Raw genomic sequence first — 23,738 nt, 5'->3', positions numbered from 1 at the left:
CCCCCCCATCCTGTTTTCTACCTTAATAGACCAAACTGGCCTATTGAAGGACCAGGGAAGACACGAGAGCAGTGTCCCAATGTTTGAGGGGCTGCCATAGAGAGGAGGGGGTCAAGCTATTCTCCAAAGCTCCTGAAGGCCAGACAAGGAATAATGGATGGGAACTGACTAAGGATTCAACCTGGAAATGAGGAGGAATTTTCTGACAGCGAGAGTAATTAACCCATGGAACAGTTTGTCTTCAGAAGTTGTAGGAGATTCATCACTGGAAGCTTTCAAGAAGAGACTGGACTGCCATCTGTCAAAAATGGTATAGGGTCTCTTGCATGGGCAGGGGGTTGGACTAGATGACCTACAAGGTCCCTTCCAACTCTGTCAATCTGATTTCGCTTCATGGCGAAGGAAAAAAGGTAAAGCGGACGAGTCGCGCGTGCGCAAATCTCCCAGCCTCTTTCGCTCCATCGAATGAGCGCGCGGTGGCCTCTTTTCGCCGGGGAGGCCGGTCGGTAGATCGCCGCCGATCGAAAGAGGCGGCGCCGTTGACGTCGCGGCTGGTGTTCGGGGCGGGCGGGCGCCCCCGGCTGTTTCCGGAGGAAGGAGAAAAAGGCAGGCGGCGAGCGAGCGAGCGACTCCATCCCCCACCCACAGGGAGGGAGTTCGGCGGCGGCGGCGCAGACAGGCCCGACGAGGCGGAGGCGAAGGAGGCGCAGTTCGAGTGACCCCCGGCCGCGGCGGCCACCCACCACCACCCGCACCGCCACGCTCCCCCCGCGCAGAAGGCAGGATGGCGCTGAAACGCATCAACAAGGTGAGTGGGGTCCCCGACGCGGCCTCGGCCAGCCGGCTGAGCTGAACCACCAGGCGGAGGAAGGAGCCGGGAGGGAAGGCTGCCCGCCCTGCCTGCCTTTCAGCAGGGCGTTTGGCAGCGGCGGCTCAGCCGGGCCCGGTAGGAGCGTTACGGGAGGTTGGCTTGGCCGCTGCCCGCAGTCGGGCCCGGCGGAAGGGGTGGAAGCTTTGGGGGGGGGCTTTGGGACCGTTGGGGCTCAGTCGCGGAGTGTCCGGAGCCGATTCGTCCTCCACCGGGGCCATCGGGCTGCCTGGAGCCTCTGTATCTGCCTTGGTTGAAATGACAAAGCCGGAGCTCCCCTCCCGGGCCCCGCTCCTTTTCACTGAGGGAGCCACTGGAAAGTAACCGCACCGCCTTATCCGCGATCTCGACCCTGGATCCCCCCCCCTTTTTTTTGTTAAATAGATACAGCAGCCAAATAGGACAGATACAGACTCAACGGGTGGTTAAAGCTGCAGAAAGAAGAACTGCAACTAGCCTGCCTTCTATTATATTATTATATTAGATATAATGTTTATATATTACACTCATTCCAATATACTGGACCTGTATATTGAGGGGATCAGAAGAAGGGCTGAGAAGTTAACTACAGAGCCCTGACATCAGGGACACAAACTCTTTCAACTGCTTCCCTATAGGTGGCGCTATAGGACAAACAACTAGACAGACATCTGTTCATCCCCCCCCCCCTTTCTCTGCTGCACACTTAATTCTTATACTACTGTCTACTGTACCAGTGGTGGGTTGTAGGAGGTATGCCCCTGTACGGACGTACCGGTGCCTGCCGGGAGCACCCGGTACCATTCCAGTACTGTGCTCCGGAGGGCCAGCCCGCCCAAGCTCCATACCTGTATTTGAGCTCTTTGGCGCTTACCTGCGCAATGGTCCGCCAAGCAACTGGAACGTCACAGAGATAAGGACACATGCGCACGTGCTGCGTGCGTGCATGTGGGAGATGCCGGGCCCCATTCCACTGTACCAGTTACAAAGGGATCCGGAACCCACCACTGTACTGTACATATATTTACTCATGTAATATGAGTGCAATATTTATCTTTATCTTCTTCTGCCCCCTCTTATTGGTATTATGACCATTATATTCTGTTGCTTTCCAGGACTTCTGCACCAGATACAAATTCCTTTTTCCTCTTACCACATTTGGTCAAATAAAGTATTCAATTCAAAATGTGGAATACTTGCCTTTTGCCTCCACTCCTGACAAACATCAGAAATAGCATCCAGAATGTTGGTCCTTGCACAATCTAGAACAGTGGTTCCCAACCTTTTTTTGGCCATGCCCCACCTAAGCATTTCTAAAATCCTGATCGCGCCCCCCCCCCAACATATAATTCTTACTTTACTCAAAAAGTGAAGTCTATTCACGTGGAGGAAGCCTAAAAGGCCATTAACTTAGTTTAAACAAGGTTCAAATTGCCTCCATTAAAAATCAAATTATCCCTCTGTGGGACATGGGCCTCACGTTAGGAACCACCTATCTAGAAGGAGGGTGGAGTAAGGAGCTTAACATGAACTGAGTGTCTGTGGTAAGGAAGTTGTTTCCTATTTTGAACTAAAGGGGCACTTATAGTGTTAGGGATGTGGTTCGGGTAACTTTGTAAGAAAGGGATGTCGTCACAGCATTGTCACACAATCAATCAAAATGATAATTTTAGATATTTTTATTATTGGTGATCAGGCCCCATGCAAACATGGCATATTTGTGATGTATGTGTATCTGTGTATAGGCAAAGAAAATATGGTAGGTATATTTGTGTGTGTGGGTGTATACACACATACATGTATGCAAAGAATACATAGATATTAACACTTGAAGGATATTGGACAGTGATGTGTTTTTTACATTGTTAATTACTATAATGGTTTTTTTTAAGACCTTGAAAGATGACGGTACTTTTTCATAATTAATGGCAGAATCCAATTTCTAACGTTAGAAAAAAGGAAAGTGATGTTCTGCCTGGACAAATTAATTTTAAGATATGTCACTCTTCTGCACAGGTACTATCAACACTTATTGATGTAAAACTGTTTTGGTGTTTTGTCTTGCAGAAAGCAGTGGGATATATTGTTACTTTTGCATGGCAAGTATCTCAGTCATTTGTGTTTGATTTAACTGGAGCTGAAATCTTCATTACTTCTCTTGGATTTGAAACTGTTGGTAAGTTTGCATATAGCATTCTGAAATATACTGCCTGGCTTCCTTAAGAGAAAAACCAGAAGCTTAGCCAGAATTGATTGCATTTACGCAACACAGTGGGCCATAACTCTGATTTTAAAATCACATGATAGTTTATAGCAATATATATAATATAAACTGGCAGTTGGGTGGTCTTCCAAATCAGAGCATGCCTATATATTTCCATGCAGCAAACGTAGAATTTTTAACAAAACGTCAGTCATGCAACTAAAAACTCTGTTTATACACACTCTTCACGCAGAGGAATAACCGTTAAGATTTTATATAATGTAATCATATATATTATACTATAAATATTTTAACTGAGACAACTAAGGATTCCAAGATAAATGTTTGTATAGATATTATTCAAGTAGTTTTCAGTATATGAAATGGTTTTCCAAGACAGGTACGGCAAAATTCCTGGAAAGCCACAAATTAGTATTATTATGCCAGAGTCTTAATTTTGCAGTACTGTGAAAACAAGAGACCCTGTTTGCAGAAGAAATCTGTACATCTCAATAAGACTCTTCTCTTCCCCTATAAAGATGATGTTCAGTAATGATTGTCTTTGGGGGAGAGCTATACATTTGGTCCTGGACAATTAGTGGCCATGGCTACAAATAACTTATCTTAATTTTAAAAAAACACACAAATATTTGATAATGAGTCAATTAATAAGCAAATGCAGCCACGGCTAATTGGCTTCAGAAAATGAACTGGCTCCATCTGAGAAATACTTAGCTATATTTTATCAATCAAGATTGTCATTGTGCGCCCTTTGCTCTTACAAATATTCTCCCAGTCAAGTGGAACTATTAAATATCTCTCTCTACAGGGCTTTGTTTGGCCACTATGATTTTGGCTGTAGCAGTTGGAATTGTGGCTACCTTGGTGATTGGCTCTGGCTTTTGTGGGAAAGAAACATTATTTATTCCGCTGGTATGGATCTCCAAAGCAACTGTCCAGGTAGAGTACTATCTTATACCTCTGGCTATGCTGCCTACAAATCTATTGGACGGTTTATAGTTCAGTAAGATCTGAAAAGCCACCTGCTGCCCACCCTCTGATATTCAGAGCAAAGTGGTGAAAAGTTCTTATTTTGTATTGAAAAATAACAGCTCTTCCCTGCCTGGTATTCTCTGACAGCACTGAGGTGTATATGTTGTGAATGCTGGGTGTTTGCAAAGAAAATGGTCCACAGATAACTCATTGGTATGTGTCAACCTGCTGTCTTCAGACATACCTTTTTTGCTACAATATATTCACAATATATCCCCTCCCCAGCCCTGCTTTGGGATGCAAATGTTTCTTTGCACCTGTTCCAGTGTAGTGGTCTTCCTTTTGAATTCTTGTGCTTGAATCAGGTAAGGCTGACTGGTATCGAGGAGGCCCTTTGGATTATGGCAAGGACATTATTGGGAAACTTCAAACAGACTGTTCCCTACCTGTTTTATATACCACCTGTGACAACAGTTATTTCTTCCAATGTATCAGTGCTTACCATTCGCAAGAGTTAATCCTTTACTGTTTTGGGGTGTTTCATAGCATTTTACAGGGTTTTTTTTTTCATGCAAATATTATAAATATAGTTATAGTCACATTATCTTTTTTATGTAACTATTGATGCAATTAAGAAAATATATTTAAATACAAATGCATCAATACATTTCATCCACAGTACTGCTTAGAACTGTAAATTTCACAATATTTAAAAATTAAATTTCATGGAAATTAATTTATCATGCGGAACTGATGGGATGAAAGTGATATAGCCTTTGAAATGGAAAGCAATAAGAAAGAAAACTGCACTTAGTCGTAGGCATAAATAAGAACAAATATAAATACTTGTGGTTATGAGATAAATGGTTACATTCTTTTTAATATTATTGATAAACAGTATTATGACACTAGTAAAAACTGAGGTTGTATTCACATTTAGTTGGAATAAGTGCCACTGATTTCAGTAGTTTAAGATTTCTGAGTAAACCTAAAAACCAAAGACGTCCCAAAGCTCCTGTAGCCAATCAAATTTTTGGAGATCCCCAAGTAGATTTAAACAGCCTCAAAAAGTATTCAGATAAGACCCTTTCCAAGTTCTATATAGTCGTTCTGAACTTTGGTGAATAGGGTTCTTTTTGCCAAAAAACAGTACAGTTTAAGAATATATAATTATGTCCAGAGTGTAACTAAATGATCACTCTTTTTTTAAAGTAAAGACGTTCGTTATAGCTCTTGATTTTATAACCAAGGCAATCAGATCTCTTGCAACTGATCTTTTTTGCCAACAGTTTCGTCAGACAATTTCTGAGGCCTGTATGATCAGCAAGTTGTTTCCCCCCCTGGTCACATGATCAATCAAGACCATGGATTTTACCGCCTGCACATGGTTTTTTTTCCCCTCCTTGCTGCTGGATAGAAAACTAAAGGAGTGAGTCTCTCGTAGCTGTGGTCTTTAGAATGGAGCACTATGGTTTTCTTTGTAAGTATTTTAACTTTTTCCTTTTCATTGTAGCACTATGCTTGTTTATAAGTACTTAATAAACTGCTGTGCTTATTTGTAATTACTTTGCAACCTACTAAGTAAGTACTATAATGTTTATTACGGTTTTTGTTTGTGTTTCCCTTGCAATTGCTTGCAGAAATAGTATCCAGCATCTATAGAAAGAAGTTTTAGGACTTGTAAAGTTCCTTTGCATTCTACTGCACTGTTGTTTGTTTGCATGTATTGCTTGCAGAAAGATCCTTTTTGTACTGTGTTTGTTCACTTTTTGCTTTGAGGATTAGTGTGCACTATTGTAGATTGCTTTTAGAGTAGCTGATCCCTGCAAATTAACTCCCTACCCCAATGTAAGTCCAGGAACCTGCCTGGAGGTGCTGCAATTCTCACCTTGCCAGAAGACTGATAAGTGGTGGCAGCTAGGTAGCGTTATTTAAAAATTCAATGGATTATAGTTGTGGGCATGCATTGCACAATAATGGCCCATCAAAATTCAACAGACCTGTGCTGCTGTGCAAAACCTAGTTACATACGCTATGGGAACTTCTATGAGCACCATCTGTGCATAGGCTGAATCTGTACCACTAGTGTATCTTCTGTTCAGAAACAGTATGAATCTACTTCAGATGTTTCCCTAATGGGAGCAGTGTAGAAGGAGATTGTAGAGGAATTGTTCCTGCTTCCCCAAAATCAAAAGAGCAAGGCCTTTCAGTGAATGGAACTTATATTTACAGTCCGATACTGAAGTGGGGTGGGGGGAGATCATGGCATTGGTCAGGGGAGAAAGCTTTCTCATGGCTAGGTGTTTCCAGTTGGGCAAAGTAGCTGGCAACAGTATCAATGTATTGGTTGTGTACTGGTCTCAGGAAGATTGGAGCTTTCCCTCGAACTGCTTGCCCCTCTGCATTCTTTAACCTTTAGGGATTGTTTTGCCTTATCATATCCCATCTTAATAACTCTGGAGGGAGAACTTGACTTGAGAAACTAAGTTCCACAGGTTTAATCCATGAAGGATCAATGGAAGCGTTGAGGGAAAAAGTTGAGCTTTAGTCCAAAGTTTATGGAAGCTAGACGCTCTCTGGATTCTGTTTTTATCACGCCTGGTTTCCAGTCGCAGATGTGTGTTTGAGACATAGCAGGGTATCTGGAGAGCGGCCCTGGTGAATTTAGATTGCACCCTTTGCGCAAAAGTAAAAAATGAGGCTTAGAGACACAACCCAAGTCCTATTGAGGAGCTGGGCTAGAGGCTTAGCCAGAAAGAGTTTGATTAGAACATACCGTATTTTTCGGATTATAAGATGCACCTAAATTTAGAAGAGGAAAATAACAAAAAAGAGAGGGGTTTTTTTTGCCTCGGGGCACCCCATTTTCAGCCCTTTTGGGGGCCTTTTTCCTGCCCTTTTCCAGCCATTTTCCTACCAATTTTTGAGTCTTTTTTCAGCCCTTTTGCAAGGCTTTTTTGGCCCATTTTGGGGGCTTTTGTGGCCCATTTTTGAGGCGTTTTTTGGCCCATTTTTGAGGCTTTTTCCCACCTGTTTTCAAAGCTTTTCTTGGCCCATTTTTAAGGCTTTTTTCAGCCCATTTTCAAGGCTTTCTTTAGCCCGTTTGCCCTCAAAAATGAGCCAAAAAAAGTCTCAAAAATGTGCTGGAAAAAAGCCTCAAAAACAGGCCAAAAAAAGCCTTGAAAAGGGACTGGAAAAAAGCCCCGAAAACAGACTGAAAAAGCCAAAAATAGGCCTGAAAACAGGGCGTGCAGAGACCAAAAAATGGCTGGCTGTTGGGCAGGGCTTCGGCAATATTCAGTCTATAAAATGCACATACATTTTCACCCCATTTTGGGAGGCAAAAAAGTGTGTCTTATAATCCGAAAAATACCGTAATATCCTCCCTTGGATCAGAAGAATTTGCGGATGTCATTAGCAAATCTTTGTCAGGCAGCAGCAACAGCAGCATATTCCCAGTTGGCTTTCCCTGAGCCTGTGGCATGCATTCATGACTACTCCTAAATACTTCAAGCTAGTCACTTGTCCTATTTTATGACCATTAATGCTCCATAAATGGAGTATTTGCCTTATTTTTCTGATAATTTATTTCCAGATTGTCATTACTGCAATATTGGATCAAAGATTTTGGAGCTCTTTTAAGGCTATTGGTATTCTGTGGAGAAGTACAATAGCATATTCATAAAGCAGCAGGGCAGTTTAAGGGGATGGGAATTGGGTTCATTTAGACATCTCACTATGCCACTGATGTAGAAGTTGGAAAGCAGGAGGGGGCGAAATACAACCCTGTTTTACCCCATTTGAATTATAACTTGCTTTGAGAGGAAGCTTTGCAGCCAGTTCTTAAGCTTATTGCGGTTTGCAGCCATCTCTTTCCCTTCTTAAAGTTTGGGACTATAATTGCCAGGCCCCAATCCTCAGGGATGCATCCAGGGGTGTCAATATAAGTGAACAATGATACCAAGGTTAGAGCTCACCATTCTATGTTCTTCAGTAGTTTTGGGGTAGTGAAGTAGCTCCAGGAACCTTCCTCCTCCTGAGTTGGTTGATCAGGGACTTACTTTCAGACCAGTAGTGACTTGGCTGCATTACAGGGATTCTGTGATGTCACCCAGCCACTTTATGATGTCAGTCTGATGTGACAGAGCACTGAAGTAGTTAGGTAAACTTTCTCCTAGTTGTTAATTTAACAGCTCTTTGGCTGTAAGTTGAAAAAGTTTCATTAGAATTCTCTCGCAGAGTTGGAAAAGTAAATTTGAAATCTGAGTGAGGAATTTTATTTTTAGTTATATTCCAGTACCCTCATAGCTGCACTGAGTTAGAAGTGGACTAAATTCCTCAGAGTAAAAAAAAAAAAAAAGCTTTGGAAGATAGAAAATGCTCAAAAAGTTCTCATTTTGAAGAGCACGCTGGGGATTTACAGTCTGTCTAAATGTCAAGAGGACTAGAATGTCTGTAGGTGGAAGACATTCTACCCTTTGTAAAGTCTATCAGTTGTCTTTCACAGTGTAGAAGCTGGTGTAAGGACTGGGGGATGGCTTTTTTAGACCCTCATCTACTTCTATTTACTCTGTTGTTTGCAAAGTTATCGAAACTAGCTTATAGGGGACGTTGCTTTTTGAAAGCTTTTCATGTTTTTCTTAGTTATTGATATTTTTCTTTTTTCATCCATCACTTCTGCCCGGGGGTAGGGGGGTGGGTGGGATCAGATTTTATTTTCCTTTGCTGGCTGTTTGCAATTTGAACAGAGACCATTTGCCCTGGCAAAGCGAGCAATTTAATTAATTAAATTTCAATAACTTTTCGAAGGAGTCTCTAAGAGAATCAACTTGGTTTTTTACTTTGGCCAGCAGTTCAAAAATTGATAGAAGAATGTATGCTGTTAAGAGACTGTATAAGGTCAAGTATATTTTATTATTTTTTCAAGAATTTGAAAGTAGGGCCCTCCTCTACTTCTTGTTATGAGCCCTTTGATGACTGAAGAAGCAGGAACCGTTTGTGAGAGAGAGCATTTTCTATCAAAGAGACAGAAAGTTCTTGATGTTGCTGACTCTCACTCTCGGCTTTGTAGGTTCCACTCTAAGGCAGTGGTCTCCAACCTTGGCAACTTTAAGACCTGTGGACTTCAACTCCCAGAGTTCCTCAGCCAGCAAAGCTCTGGGAGTTGAAGTCCACAAGTCTTAAAGTTGCCAAGTTGGAGACCACTGCTCTAAGGGGTCAAATCTGTGAAAAAGATGAAACAAGATGATGTTACTCACTGTGGAGGCTTGCTGGCTTCTGATAAATCCATCCACTTTCTGCTGTTTTAGAGGCTTAGCAAAGCGCTGCGTTTCAGAAGGTGTTTTCTCTTGCTTCTTCCTTTTCCCCATGACTGAAGTTCAAAAACACTTTTGATTAAAAAAAAAGGACTAGTCAGATAATAGCAATAAAAACAAAGTTAAAAAAGTATTTGTAAAAAATGATAAAATTGTAACAAGTGATTGTTGAAAGAAGTCCGTCTAAAAATAGACTTTGAATGAAAATGCAAGTTGGATGAAAAGGTTTTTTAGGTGGGGCTCATTATGAGGATTGTAATTATGTTGCCATCTTGGAATCCTCCCTCAAATTTCAGAGTATTCTTTTCTAAATTTTCCCATCTTCCAAGTTTACATCTTACAGGTTTAGGTTTATTTCAAATGCTCACCTTATATAGGAATCATTTATCAATATGTTGATCAATTTATTTTACACCGTTAATACATATAGAATATGTTACAATTATGTTTAAATCATCTGGAGTCTGCCAAGAGGATGGATTAAATTATAATAAGCAAACAAATATTACTTGCCCACAAAGATTCAAACTGTTTTCGAATGTTGCTTCTTCTAAGATTCCTCTCTTACAGGAAGAGAGAGAGAGAGAGACAAAGGAACGACTACCATTGAATTAATTATAGTTGTAATAGTCATGCTATCTCATGGGTATATGTTCTGTTTCAAATATTATTAGAATGAAAAAACCAGCCACTTCCTCTTATGCAGAACCCCAGGATCAAATCCCAGGAGTGCCTGGTTTTTATGCTTACCTTGACATGAAATAGATCATACTAGGGTGGATAAAAAATCTATCATTTAAAAAATAAAATAAAATAAAAAATGGGATTTAAAAAAAATTAAATTGGACTTTTAAATTATTGCTATCAAATTTATTTTAATAAAATGCTTTTGGAGTAAAAATCTATCTAAAGATTTTTTTCTATTTAAGATACTTAATAATTTAGTTTATTCAGTATGAATTGGAGCTTAGTTATGTAGCATGAGGCTGTATGTTCTGCAACATTGGGACTGTCAGTGAGTCAACAGTGAGTCAGAGGAGGAGCCACTGCGGAACAGATGACAGCTGCTCTTTAAAAATTATGATTTAAATAAAGTTTATTTCAATCAAATCCAGCCTGGATCATACCACTGCTCTTCTCTTCATTGATAAACTATGTAGGTGACCACAATTATTAGGTGACCAATGCTGCTGTCAAGACTAATAGCAAAACTTAGTTCATGTTTCCCATATTAACTAATATTAATGAAATCTAGGATTGCAGCAGTATCAACAATATCAGCATAAAGTTTGGTTACAATGAGGGAATGAGAAAGTACCCTGAACCATGTCTTTTATTGTTGATTCTTATATAGAATTTAGAGTTAATGCTTTACTATAGTTAGGCTTATTATATTCCTGAGGTTTTACAAGATTACATTATTAAATGGAGTAAGAATTCCAATTATTCACTGTGGGTGTTAATTTGACTGAACTATTTCAGTTCAGAAATCTGTGTCAAAAGTGTAATTCCTTTTGAGATGTACGAGACAGGTTAATGAAGGCATTCTGTCACACCATCTCAAACTATCTATGATGTAAGTAGAGGAAAATAATCTGCCTAATGTTTTACAGGTCAAATATGATTTGGTAGATGTTAAATATGGAACATATTTACTCACTGTGAAATAAGACAAGCATTTTTATTATCTTTTATTCTCCATTATATTGTGGAAAAATGAAACCCTTTGGAAAGTTGTTCAAATATCTCAAACAGTTGTAGAAACTATATTGAGATATCGTGAAATCTTAATGTTGATTATGGGATTTAGCTTCCAAGTATTAATGGATACATTTAAAGGCTGTTCCTTTATTATTAGTTTATAAAAGAGAATGAAATAATGGAAATGAAATTATATTAAGAATTGTTTGATATTAAAAAATAAATTTGTTATTTCCAGATGTTCTAAGTAGCGTTTCATAAAGTTTGGTTATCTTGTGGAAATCTCTGACAACCAATTATATGAACAAGAAAACAAAGGCAGTCGTCCCAGAAGGAAGCCTCTTCTAAAGATGATGCACAAGAAAGTCCGCAAACGATTTGCTGCACACAATGTATTTCATGTCCTGAGGTCCGATGAGAACAAGGTAAACTTATTTGGTTCAGATGGAATCAAGCATGTGTGGTGGCAACCAGGTGAGGAGTACAAAGACGAGTGTGTCTTGCCTATAGTCAAGCATGGTGGTGGGAATGCCATGGTCTGGGGCTGTATGAGTGCTGCCGGCACTGGGAAGTTACAGTTCATTGAAGAAACCATGAATGCCAACATGTACTGTGACATACTGAAGCAGAGCATGATCCCCTCCCTTTGGAGACTGGGCCATAGGGCAGTATTCCAACATGGTAACAATCCCAAACACATCTCTAAAACGACCACTGCCTTGCTAAAGAAGCTGAGGGTAAAGGTGATGGACTGGCCAAGCATATCTACAGACCTAAACCCTATTGAGCATTTGCAGGGCATCCTGAAACAGAAAGTGGAGGTGCGCAAGGTTTCTAACATTCACCAGCTCCGAGACATCATCATGGAGAAGTGGAAGAGGACTCCGGTGGCAACCTGTGAAACTCTGGTGAACTCTATGCCCAAGAGGGTTAAGGCAGCGCTGGAAAATAATGGTAGCCACACAAAATATTGACACTTTGGGCCCCATTTGGACATTATCACATAGGGGTGTACTCACTTTTGTTGCCAGTAGTTGAGACATTGAAGGCTGTCTGTTGTGTTATTTTGATGGGACAGCACATTTAGTTGTACAAGCAGTATAATCACAACATTACATTGTATTTGTGTCATTTCTTCAGTGTTGTCACATGAAAAGATATACTTAAATATTTATAAAATGTGAGTGGGTGTACTCCTGTGATATACTCTATATGCAGGTTGGCCTTCAAACAAATTTGTCTTGTGTACTGATTGTACCAATTCCTGAATTGGGAGGCTCATAGTTTATTCATATTCCAGATTTATTATTACCACCAAATCCCTCAAAGACATCTAGAAATCAAAAAATCACCATGTAATGCCCACTCCTCCACAAGCTGTTGGGGGGCCTTGGTTCTATCAAGTTGCCTTCGAAAAGGCACTAAAAACCCAGGTCCTTTTTCGATCATTGGGGTCAAATAAATTTAGAATTTCACCTGGAAAGTTATAAGAAAAATTTGCATGCCTGATAGTTTGTTAGTTTCATATGCTGTTTTTACCTGTACAGGTTTATTATTATTTCTTTCTTGATTTTATGTCACCTAGTCACATCTGTCCATACTGTGTTCCTGTATTCATATCCCAAATAAATAAATTTACATAGTCCTATCACACAACTGTTTCACATTTTTATTCAATCCCTTTTATCTCCTAACCTGATGTTTTTCATTCACACATGCACATATTCACACATACATTATGCTGTTCACACACACACATTTGTGAGTGTAGATGTCGGATTCAGTCATTGTATTTTACTCATTGACCAAATACATGTATGCATTGACATCATTATACATGCATGTACATAACACCATATATCATAAATGAAATAATGGCATCATTATTATTGTTAAGTCCTAATAGAACCATGTATAGATACCTCCCAGAACCATTTATCTCTTATGAAAGTCAAAGTATATTGAGGTACATTAAGACTTGATGGAGGGATTTTTTGGAAATTTTGATCAGCTTAATGTATAGCTAGAGAGGTTAAGATTTTCCCATCTTTTATAACGTTTGATTAAAAAAGGGCTTCTTCCATGGCAGCTCCATCAATTTCTAGTATTTGTTTTAACTGGAGCTGAAATCTCCATTACTTCTCTTGGATTTGAAACTGTTGGTAAGTGCATAAAAGAGTCATAGCTCTTTCATTCTGAATATACTGCTTGGCTTCCTTAGGAGAACCAGAATCTTAGCCAGAATTGGTGGCATTTATAGAACACAGTGGGCCATGAACCAAGATATAAAATCACATTATGATTTATAGCTATATATAAATTGGAAGTTGAGTGCCTTTTTCAAATTGGAATATTCTTATATTTCTCCATGCAACACACAAAAGTTTGAGAGTCATATAACTAAAACCTCTGTTTATGCACACTCTTGCATTGATTTATAACCAGTTTTATTATAAGTAATCATTATAAATATTTTAACTAAGACATAAGGAACCCAAGATGTATAAATATATAAATATTATTGTTCAAGTAGTTGTTTTCAGTATATGAAATACGGTAGTTTTTCCAAAACAGATATGACAAAATGCCTGGAAAGCACACATTAGTATTATTATGCCAGTCTTATTTTTGCAGTTCTGTGAAAGCAAGAGAGCCTGTTTGCAGAAGAGATCTTTACATCTCAACAAGATTCTTCTCCCATTCCCCTATAAGGATAATGTTTAGTAATCATTGCCTTTGGGGGCGATCCATACATTTGCTCTGTTTGATTGGAGATCATGGCTACAAAGGAAGTATCTTATTTTAAAAAACAAGAATTGTTGATAATGAGTTAATTAATACACAAGTTGTATTCTTAGCATGGCTAATTGGCTTCAGAAAATGCACTGCCTCCACCTTAAAAATGTTATGTTTTATTTAGCTGTGTTTTATCGATGAAGATTGTCATTGCAAGTATGCAGATAATACAACAATAGCGGGCCTTATTCAGGATGATAATAAGGCTGCTTACAGAGAGGAGGCAGAGGGGTCTAGTGGACTAGTATAATAAGAACAGACTGGTTCTAAATGTAGGAAAAACAAAAGAGATCCATCATCAATTTCAGAAAAGGTAAGACATATTTATGATTCAGCTGGTTAGTAAGTTTCTGGGTGTGCAGCTAACAAGTAGGTTAGCTTGGTCACTCAACAGTGAGAAGGTGAAGAAGTGGGCACAGCAGGGCCTGCATTTTTGGCGTATGAGAAGAGCACATCTTCCTTCCTCTATCCTTAACTATTTTCTGTAAAGGGATGAGTGAAAGCATCCTGTCATATTGTATTACTGTTTGGTTTGGAAGTGCAGGTAGTCCTCGACTTAATAACAGTTCATTTAGTGACTGTTCAAAGTTACAACAGCACTGAAAGGTGACTTATGATCCCCATGTTCATGTGATCAAAATTCAGACACTTGGCAACTGGTTCATATTTATAATGGTTGTGGCATCCCAGGGTCACATGATTGACTTTTGTGACAAGAAAAGTCAATGGGGAAGCCAAATTCCCTTAACAACCTGGTTGCTAATTTAACGACAATGATTCATTTAATTGTAGCAAGAAAAAGTCATAAAATGGGGCAAAACTCTCTTAATAAAGTCTTACTTAGCAACAGAAATGTTGGGCTCAATTGTGGTCAAAGACTATCTGTATTACTGTTTTGATAGGAAGGCTATGCAGAGCATAGTGAAGACAGTAGAAAAGATTATTGGAAGTTCATTTCCTTCTAGCAGCGATATGGCATACAAGCGTTGCTTGACCAGGGTCCACAGTATTTTCAGGGATGCTACATATCCTCTCCAGTTTTCTTTGTTATCTTCTGGGAAAAAACCTTATGGTATCCGAAGCAGAACAACTAGATTCTGTAAAAATTTTCTGTGAGTGTATGGTTCTGTATGTATGTGTGGATACACAAACACACACATTTTCTTTTGAGAGCAGGCATCATTTTCATTTTTAATGTGTGCCAGTATGTACATAGAAAAAGTGATAATAAAAGTTATCTGAAATACAATCTGTATCACTTCTGTAAAGCAGAAAACACTCCGCTTCTGTTTTGTGGAACTCTTTAATCATTATCAAGGAAGGCTGTCTGAAGTTCTGTATAAAAGTGATTCTTATTCACACTCAATTTTCAAACTGGCTTGTATGCAAATTCCTAAATTCATTTAAGACCAAAACCATGATTATCTTTGGCAACCTTCAAAAATCAGTTCCCAATTTTGTGGCAATCTGGCAGTACCGCTAGCTTTATATCTGCAGTTTAGATACACTTGTAGTTAGAATAGCAGTATCTCTAATTTTTGTTACAAACACTGCAGTTCTGGGAAAAATAATTCTGCTATGATTACAAAGCATACCTGTAGTATATTTTTGTTATGTAAAACATACAACACATTACCTAACATCTAGCACAAAGTATAAATTTAACATAATCTAAAAATATACCAAAATTTATTTCTGTGATTATTACAAGATTGAAAGTCTGACATATACATATACAAGTGGACTTCCCTTCAGTCACAGCATATTTAGGAATTTACTAGACTTCTTTTTTCCTGAGTATTAAAGGGCCCACATTATCTCCCGTTGACTCGTTGTGTTTGTTGTGAGAGCCATCACAGACAGGGAACTGAAACAAAAACAAACAGCAAAAGTAGGTGACCTGGAATGTTAATGATTTTACAACTATAATTGAGATTATAGGGATAGATTACCCTCAAATACATTAATAAACACAATACATACTCAGATGAGGTTGGTAGGCTAGTGTGGGTAAATCACCAAGGATGAGAAGTATCCAAAATGTAAACTGAAATCTAAATAACACTCTTGGTGCTTTAAATTATGTACTATGTTTATTCATCATCAATACTAAGAGCTATTGAACAAGTTTAGCATCTGATATGCTTTAAAATAATGGCTTAAACAGGAATGAGAAGTGATCAGAAATAAACAGCTACAAAAATTGTCTGTCCAAAATCTATTCCCATTTAGTTTAACCTCGACAATTGGCTGGCTTGGCATATGTTAAGGTATAAAGTGTGGTTTAGAAATCATAATAGGCTTGGTTTAAAATATCTACATTAATAACCCCCATTACTTTACTTTGAAAATTCAATTGGTACTGGCTGTACTTTGCTTATATCTTCACTTTCCTCTTAATTACAACTGTCTGGTGGCAATAAAATTATATTAAATGTTATATACAATATGTAGAGAATTCTGCTTAGTGTAATCCGTGTTAAAAGAATTGAGTTATAGTTGCCAGTTTGGACACATCAAATCATAAATAGCAAGAGCACAATATTATTTGGCTTTTTATCCAAAATCAACTATGATTTATGATCAGATGGCATAATATGTTTTATAACACTTGTCCTAAGCATATAATTGTGTGCTATTCTCAGCTAGTTAAATAAAATGGACAAATCACACCTATATCATATGTGTTGTTCTTCTCCAGCAAATTCACCCTTGCAGTTCAACAACATGTCACAAGCTAAATGAAAGCAAAAGAGTTTAAATCATTTGTATTATAAATCATGGTGAATATATATGGCCTGGTAGCTTGGCAAACCCATATATGGGTTTGCCAAGTTACCAGGACCATGCTGGTTCACATAAGTACATATAAAGCTCTCAGACATCAGTTTACCAATGATCCTGGAGGACTATGGACAAAAATGTTTTTCTAGCTACAGAATAGATTTTAAAATGCAGATATTTAGGAATATACTATCAACACTAGTTTGAAAAAAGTAAAAAAAAAGTGTTCTTCACTAGTGATAAACAGTATGCAAGAGCATTCTACCCTGAAGTGCACAATCATGACTTTTAAAAGAAGCGAAGCACTCTATATCATAAGAGACAAGAATGACTGTAAGTAAAAAGAATTCCACAAATAAAATAACTTCAATAAACTCACTGTTTTAGAGCGCCAGCATCTGCAGTACACTGCCTTAGTGTGACAGAGGTCCTCAATGTTGATTTCGTTTACTACTTTGGGATTCTCCTTCTGGATCTTGAGATTAATCAAGCTGTCCTTCTGCTGTTTCTTCTTGGGAAGGAATGGGCGAATAGCAAGATATCCCAGCAGAGCAAGGACGCCCAGGAAAGGCAATAACCGCAGCCATTCTGAAACTGAGCACATGCCACAACCACATTATAGAGCAATATTCTGCAGCAAATCTTATACAAGCATACAGAAGCATTTGTTCCCTTCTTGCTACTCATCCCAGTGCCAGGACTAGCATTCCAAAGAATTGGGAATGGTTAGGAGAAGAAGAAACACATTAATCTTGTCAGTTTTGAGCCAGAAAGCACACTTTCTGTCCCTTAATTTTGTACTGTGCAAACTGATTCATTTAATGACAAAGGTGCTGGTCTCAATTGTGGTCACTAAACAAGGACTACCTGTACATCTAATACAGCGTCTTGAATGGGGACAGATATTCCCCTCTGCCAGGCAGTCACATATCCTTTGCAGAGAACAGGTACAAATTGCAGAATGATGCCACCAAATATAAAAAGCAGGATCATTTTGAGATGATATTATATATTTCAGTAGAATTATTAGGAAAAGAAATAGGAAACGAGAGCAGGAAGGTATAACGAAGAGCACAATGCAATGCCAAAGAAGTCTTTCTTGTTTCATCTTGCATCCAAATGAAGTGGAAATAAATTTTTGCACTTTCTGCTGAAGCCCAACATTAATTAACTAAGAAGTAGAAAAGGAAAATATAAAAACAGATAACCCAAGTTGGTTTGTCATACAAAGACACTCTACATGCCGAAAGAAGATACAGCATATTCTTTAAAGTTGTATTTTACTGCTGCTTTTCTTTGGTTCTCAGAACACATTGGATTGGGCTAAAAAGGGACCAAGTAGTTTGTGAGTCAGCATACTTTTTGTTTCATACATTAATATGTAAACAAACTGGAAAGAAAGCAAAGGGACTCACAAAGAACAGGGGGGGAGAGGCACATCACATTTCACATGAATCATTCCACTTAAATTTTAAACATATCAGTCAATTTCACAGAATTTTAAACGTATCATAGTCAATTTCACAGAATAGAGGTAAGTTTTTCCAATGCATCTATACAAAGCGAGTTTATAAATAAAATGGGTCACAGAGATCCACAATTATAAATTTTGGATTGCAGTATCTTTCTCATTCTTTCTCCATGTTTAATAAATTTAATTCTTTATATAAAAATATATTCCAAGTATTTGGTATGATTTAAATGTAGATGCTGCTAATGCGGAATTCTAAAATGTTTTAATAAAACATTCTGCCTCTTTTTAAAGTAAGATAATCCAAATCCATCTTGCAGTAATTGAAATAGTTGACCTGATTATCAATAAAATCATCTGAAATATTAATACCCTTTCTCATAACTCTTCCCTGCCTTCCCAAAGTGATTTGCATGCAATTTTTAGATTGGTTTTTATCACATATTGTACATGGATCATGTGAGTAAAGGCTGAAATTATACTTTTGTCCTAACATTTTCTAAAACACAACTTAACTGCCACCTTTACTATAGAAAATTCAATAGAAATATAGGTAAACAGGGAACCAACGTATTGAGATAGTGTGAGAAAGTCCAATAATAACTTTCTAAATGTACTCATTGTAATAGTCTGGTTTAGATTTTTTCCAAATGAATAATCAGAATATTTTTATTTAAAAAATTAATCCCACTTTTATTTTTATAAACAACTCAAGGTTGTAGTAATATCTAACTCCTCTTCCTCATCCTGCTTTTTCCACAACCACCACCTTGTTAGGTGATTTGGGCTGATTGACAGTGACAGGTTCAAAGTCGCCCAGTCAGTTTTCATGCCTAAAGTGGGTTACAACTCACAGTCTCCTGGTTTCTAGCCTAGTAACTCAATAAACTAAATTGGCTTTCAACTGAGATCAATCAGTATTATCAAGTACTTGGTGAACTTTCATAAAAAAACAGATTGGGTAGGACAGATTACTAATTATACCTGCAATATATGTGCCGGGGTCACTAAATAGTTTTTTGTAAATGTTCAACAAGAATATGAAATCCCTTGTGCTGTTTTTTTACTTCCCACAACACCTCAGATTAGGTTTTTGACTAGTTGCAGGTACAGAAAATTGTGGGAAGTCAATCACTGTCTTACAGTGAGCATATTGTGTTAGCTAGGCCATTGTGTTAATTCAGAAAATTGTTCCTTGGTTTTATATAGCATGTTGCATGAATCCAATTTTCATGATCTTAAGCATACTTAAAAATAACTGAGTTCACACACGATTTTTGATTCCGAATGTTTATTTACTGTATGTTTATTTATTTTATTTATAATTATTATGTCTTCATCAGAACAATAAAACCAACTCAGGGTTAAAATACAAAGCTTGAAGGAAAATGTGGATGAATGTCCTTGAAAGCAGAAGCAGAAGACAATTTTATGAAACCACATCTAATATGTACAAAATGGACTGAGATCCATATGCTTCTAGATTGCATAGGTCTTCTTCCAGCACTGCTGGAGCTGAGTATATTAGAGTTTTACAGGAAAAATCTATTACATCTGGTACCCCTTTTCCTGTGTCTTGAAACTTACATTGTTATCCAAAATTTGTTACACAAAATAACTGCACAATGCTTTTTGAGATGCTTTCATGGAAACATCATTTTACCTCATGACCAGGTTAACCTAAGAAAACACCATATGCTGGACACAGCATATCAGCTAGGGATAGATATAACAGATATCTAGCCCGATGCAAGAACACACATAAATGGAAGAGGAAGAGGCAAATAAGGCAATAAAATTGTGGACCTGAAGGTGACCTTCCGTGTGAAATTGTACAGAAAAATCATCTCTGCAAATTCATAGATAAAATTTCCAAAGCTGCTCTGCATTCAGTCGAGAAAGGCAGGCTGAACAAGATTCCTTTTCTCTCAAAGCATTTTATCCTCATTTGAGCTGAAGTTTACTTCCCTCTCCAAACCTCTGAATTTTATTACACAGCTCAGCCTAGGAACAGTTCATAGCTGGAAGCAAGACTTTTTAAAAATGAAATAAAACCAGTTGCTAAATATGCCGTGTTTATTGAGAAAACAAGCTCTGGGTAAACTTTTGAAATAAACGTTATCTGCTGACAGAATTAACTCATTTTTGAGTTTGCACAATCAAGTCAACTGAATTCACACAATAAACAAAATGATCTCACAAATTAACCAAGGTTAAAAATAACCAACTTTATTATGCTTTGTATATACAGCTGTTAGATCTTTGATGGACCTACTTTGGCACATTGTGTACATCTAACCAATAGTTTTGAGAGAGAGGAAAACAAGATTAACATGCTATTTGGTAGACATATTTACACAGAAGTATCTGTGTCTCATGCAGAATCAGGAAAATTAATCATGCTGAGAGATGCTCAGGGATGAAAGAGAAGTGATCCTCTATTAACACAAGAAAGAGAACAAGAGTTTGTCTTACTTTCCCAAAAATAAGTTCACATACCTTTCCTCTCCTGTTACTGTCACAAGGCTTATATTGATCTCTTGTCTCCAACATGCATATTCCATTACATGCTATGATTGAGGAGGTTACAGTGCACTGATGATGTTACCTAGTTTGGTAGTGAAAAGTCTGCAAAAAAGCCACCAAGCTCAGAGAGCACCAAGGACTCCACACTTCAATCCTGAGCTACAAATATTCTTTTATCGGTGTCATATCCACTCTTTTCAGTAAGGAATGAGTTAGAAATATGAGAAATGAAAATATCACTCAGGGCAGAAACATATTCACAGAAACAAGAGGGTCAGGGCATAATTAGCCATTCATATAACCCACCATTGTAGGAATAAAAGAGGAGTTAATATAGAAAAAGTAACTTATACCCACTGAAGAATGTTGCTTATACTTCATGGCATGGGACTGGGTTGCCTGAAGGATCGCCCATCCGCAATTGCATCTGCCTGCCCCCATTCGAGATGGCAGAAAGGGCAGGCATTGTCTGCTTGACTTGGCTGGTAAAAGGAGGTGGGCCTTCTCTGCCCCGATGCCCTGCTTGTGGAACATTCTTCTCCTTCCAAAGTGAGATTAGTTCTCACTGCTAAGGTTTCATTAGTCTGTCAAGACCTGAATTGGAGCTCTCTTAAGATGTTTCTGGCATTGTGTTCAATCTACTCTCTTCTCTACTGTATGTTTGTCCTAATTTTTACACATTTATTTTTATTTAATGATTATACTGTATGCCATCCAAAGTCACTTCATAGAAGATGGGTGGCCATATAAATCATCTAAATAAACACTTCCTTGCAAAAGCTTTTGTTATCAATCATCATTGCTTATGTGCCTTTTTTTACTGCACTGCATATAGCGTCCCCTGAGTGGCTTGAATGAATCATCAAAACAATTTAGATACACACATAAAACTGTAAAATCAAAATAAATATAGACATAAGATACATGTTTCAATAATCTTGGTTTCTACAAATACGATTTCACTATTTACCTTATACTGTTTAGAAATACACACTGAAATGATAGAGGACAACATCGAAAGAAATTTATTTTAAAATCCTATTGCCATTGAAGAAAAACATGAATGGGTAAAATTTCTGTGCAATGTTTCTTTTACATATTATATAAAGTTTTCTAAAGCAGAAACTCCTGGTGATTTCACAGAGGGTTTTGGTAACAGTATGGAACTGGCTCGCATTTGCCTTTCAGGATACTTTTCCATTTTCTACAGCCATAGAATAACCTAGCATTTTAATTAGCTTACATTTAAATCAATAATTTATTGGGTTTTGAAGTCACGCGGCTCCCAAAAGACACCAAGTGCTTACAATATTTAAAAGATATCAATTAGGATATAGCAATAGCAGTAGACTTATATACCGCTTCATAGGCCTTTCAGGCCTCTCTAAGCGGTTTACAGAGAGTCAGCATATTGCCCCCAACAATCCGGGTCCTCATTTTACCCACCTCGGAAGGATGGAAGGCTGAGTCAACCCTGAGCCGGTGAGATTTGAACCGCTGACCTGCTGATCTAGCAGTAGCCTGCAGTGCTGCATTTAACCACTGCGCCACCTTGGCTCTTGGCTCAGGATACATACTGCCTAGATCAAACTGCATCAATAACTAAAAACAAAATTGATCCAGATGCTGGGAAACTAAATTATCCCATCTTCTGGGAAACTAAATTATCTACAGCAGCATTTAAATATGCATAAAATTCCACTGTAAAACAGATGCTTTGGAGTGCGAAACTAAAGAAAATAACTTTAGAAACAAAACTGTTTTAGGTTGTGACTTTTGCAAGCTATTGATACAATATGAAACAAGCACCACATCATTATCATTCAAACAATATTTTTTGTCTGCATTGAGATAGTGGATGCAAGTACATTTAAGTTATGTGTTTCTATCAAAACAAAGCTCCTTTTTGAATCCCCACCCCAACCATAAAAGACTAAAAACCCATCTGGCATCACTCTGTTAAACCATGTTAAACCATGTTAAACTATGGTTTCATGGATTGTTTCAAGCCAGTCATAGGTTTTGTTTTGTTTTTTAACAAAAAGGAACCAGCCACCAACGAACCACGTGCGAACCCAAGTGACCTTCTTCTCTCCTGCAATCCCAATGAGTTTTGCATTTTTCCCAGGCCAGCAAAGTGAGCAGCTGCAGAAAAGGGGGAATCCAGACGCTGCGCGCCCGTCTCGGAGGGAGCCTCACTGGGAACTGTAGTCCAGGGCAGTTGCAGCGCGCAGGCGGAGGGGGCTGCCCGACTCGGTCCCCATTGAATCCGACGGAATGGATTTTCGAACTGACTTTCTGCAAGCGTCCACCTCTTAAGGCAAGCGGAGAGCGAAGGCGGCGGGGTGGGCGAGAAACGGCGACCTTCCTTATAGTATAAGGCTTATACGTCAGGCTTGTCCCAAGGAGGGGTCTCGTCTGTCACACACACAGGCACACAGACACACAGTGCCCCCCCTTTCCCAACCAGCCCTGCGCTGCCCCCCCCCCTCCCGCCAACTAACCTGTGAGCCTCAGGAAGCCGCCGACGCTCTCCGGCAGCGGCAGGCGCTTGAGATAAGCAGGCAGCTGCACTTTGACGATGCGGGCCAAGCTATCCAGCACCATGGCGCCGGGCGAGGGTTCCGCGGAGCGGGGCGGGGCTGGCGGCTACTGTGCTGCTACCTCCGGTTCGCGCGGCGGACTTTCATGCCAGCCCCGGACTTTGCCCTTCTTTTTCCGCACAGAAGCAGTGACTCCCCCGGCCACGGAGCATGCGCGCCACCGAGGGGGCGGGAGGGGCCTTCCAAGGGAGGAGAGCGCTGCGGTTTTTCCCAGAGAGTTTTGAGACTTTTGACGAGCCGGTAGCCAGAGGTGTGATAGGAAACCCGGGAGCTGCCTCGGAAGGCGTGAGGACTTAGGTCTGGCGTGTAGGACAGACTAGGAAGCGGAAAGATCTCCCGGGGGGGGGGGTTCTGATGCGTTGCTGGATTGAGAGAGAGAAGCTGTTGCCGTTTGATTGGAATAAACACTTTGCAAATACAGAGACGCTAATCTAGGCTGCTGTTATGCGGGGACCGCTGGAAGTAGGAAGGTTACAATTCCGTATAGCTAAATTTTCCC

At 39.0% G+C, this 23,738-nt stretch overlaps 1 protein-coding gene and 1 long non-coding RNA gene across 3 annotated transcripts; one reads left to right on the top strand and one right to left on the bottom strand.

The window, feature by feature from the left end:
* Window positions 1–327: 327 nt before the first annotated feature.
* Window positions 328–14,019, top strand: LOC116513396. 2 transcript variants are annotated; one of them, XR_004255978.1, is made up of 5 exons: window positions 328–808; window positions 2,864–3,023; window positions 3,880–4,010; window positions 5,333–5,523; window positions 11,298–14,019. It is a non-coding gene; the product is annotated as an uncharacterized LOC116513396 (long non-coding RNA). The 2 variants fall into 2 exon arrangements; XR_004255977.1 differs by having other exon boundaries at window positions 333–808; window positions 2,915–3,023.
* A 737-nt stretch (window positions 14,020–14,756) lies between these two features.
* On the bottom strand, window positions 14,757–23,377 carry CISD2 (CDGSH iron sulfur domain 2). The gene is made up of 3 exons (XM_032224430.1): window positions 23,141–23,377; window positions 17,019–17,233; window positions 14,757–15,722 (listed from the first exon to the last, which is right to left on the bottom strand). The coding sequence occupies exons 1-3, from the start codon at window positions 23,241–23,243 to the stop codon at window positions 15,633–15,635; spliced, it is 408 nt and encodes a 135-aa protein (XP_032080321.1). The 5' UTR covers window positions 23,244–23,377; the 3' UTR covers window positions 14,757–15,632.
* Between the last annotated feature and the right edge of the window lie 361 nt (window positions 23,378–23,738).

This window comes from Thamnophis elegans, chromosome 9, assembly GCF_009769535.1.
Source record: "Thamnophis elegans isolate rThaEle1 chromosome 9, rThaEle1.pri, whole genome shotgun sequence".
NCBI classification, from domain to species: domain Eukaryota; kingdom Metazoa; phylum Chordata; class Lepidosauria; order Squamata; family Colubridae; genus Thamnophis; species Thamnophis elegans.
Note: the sequence above shows the minus strand (reverse complement) of the source record. Positions and strands in the feature narration are given on the sequence as shown.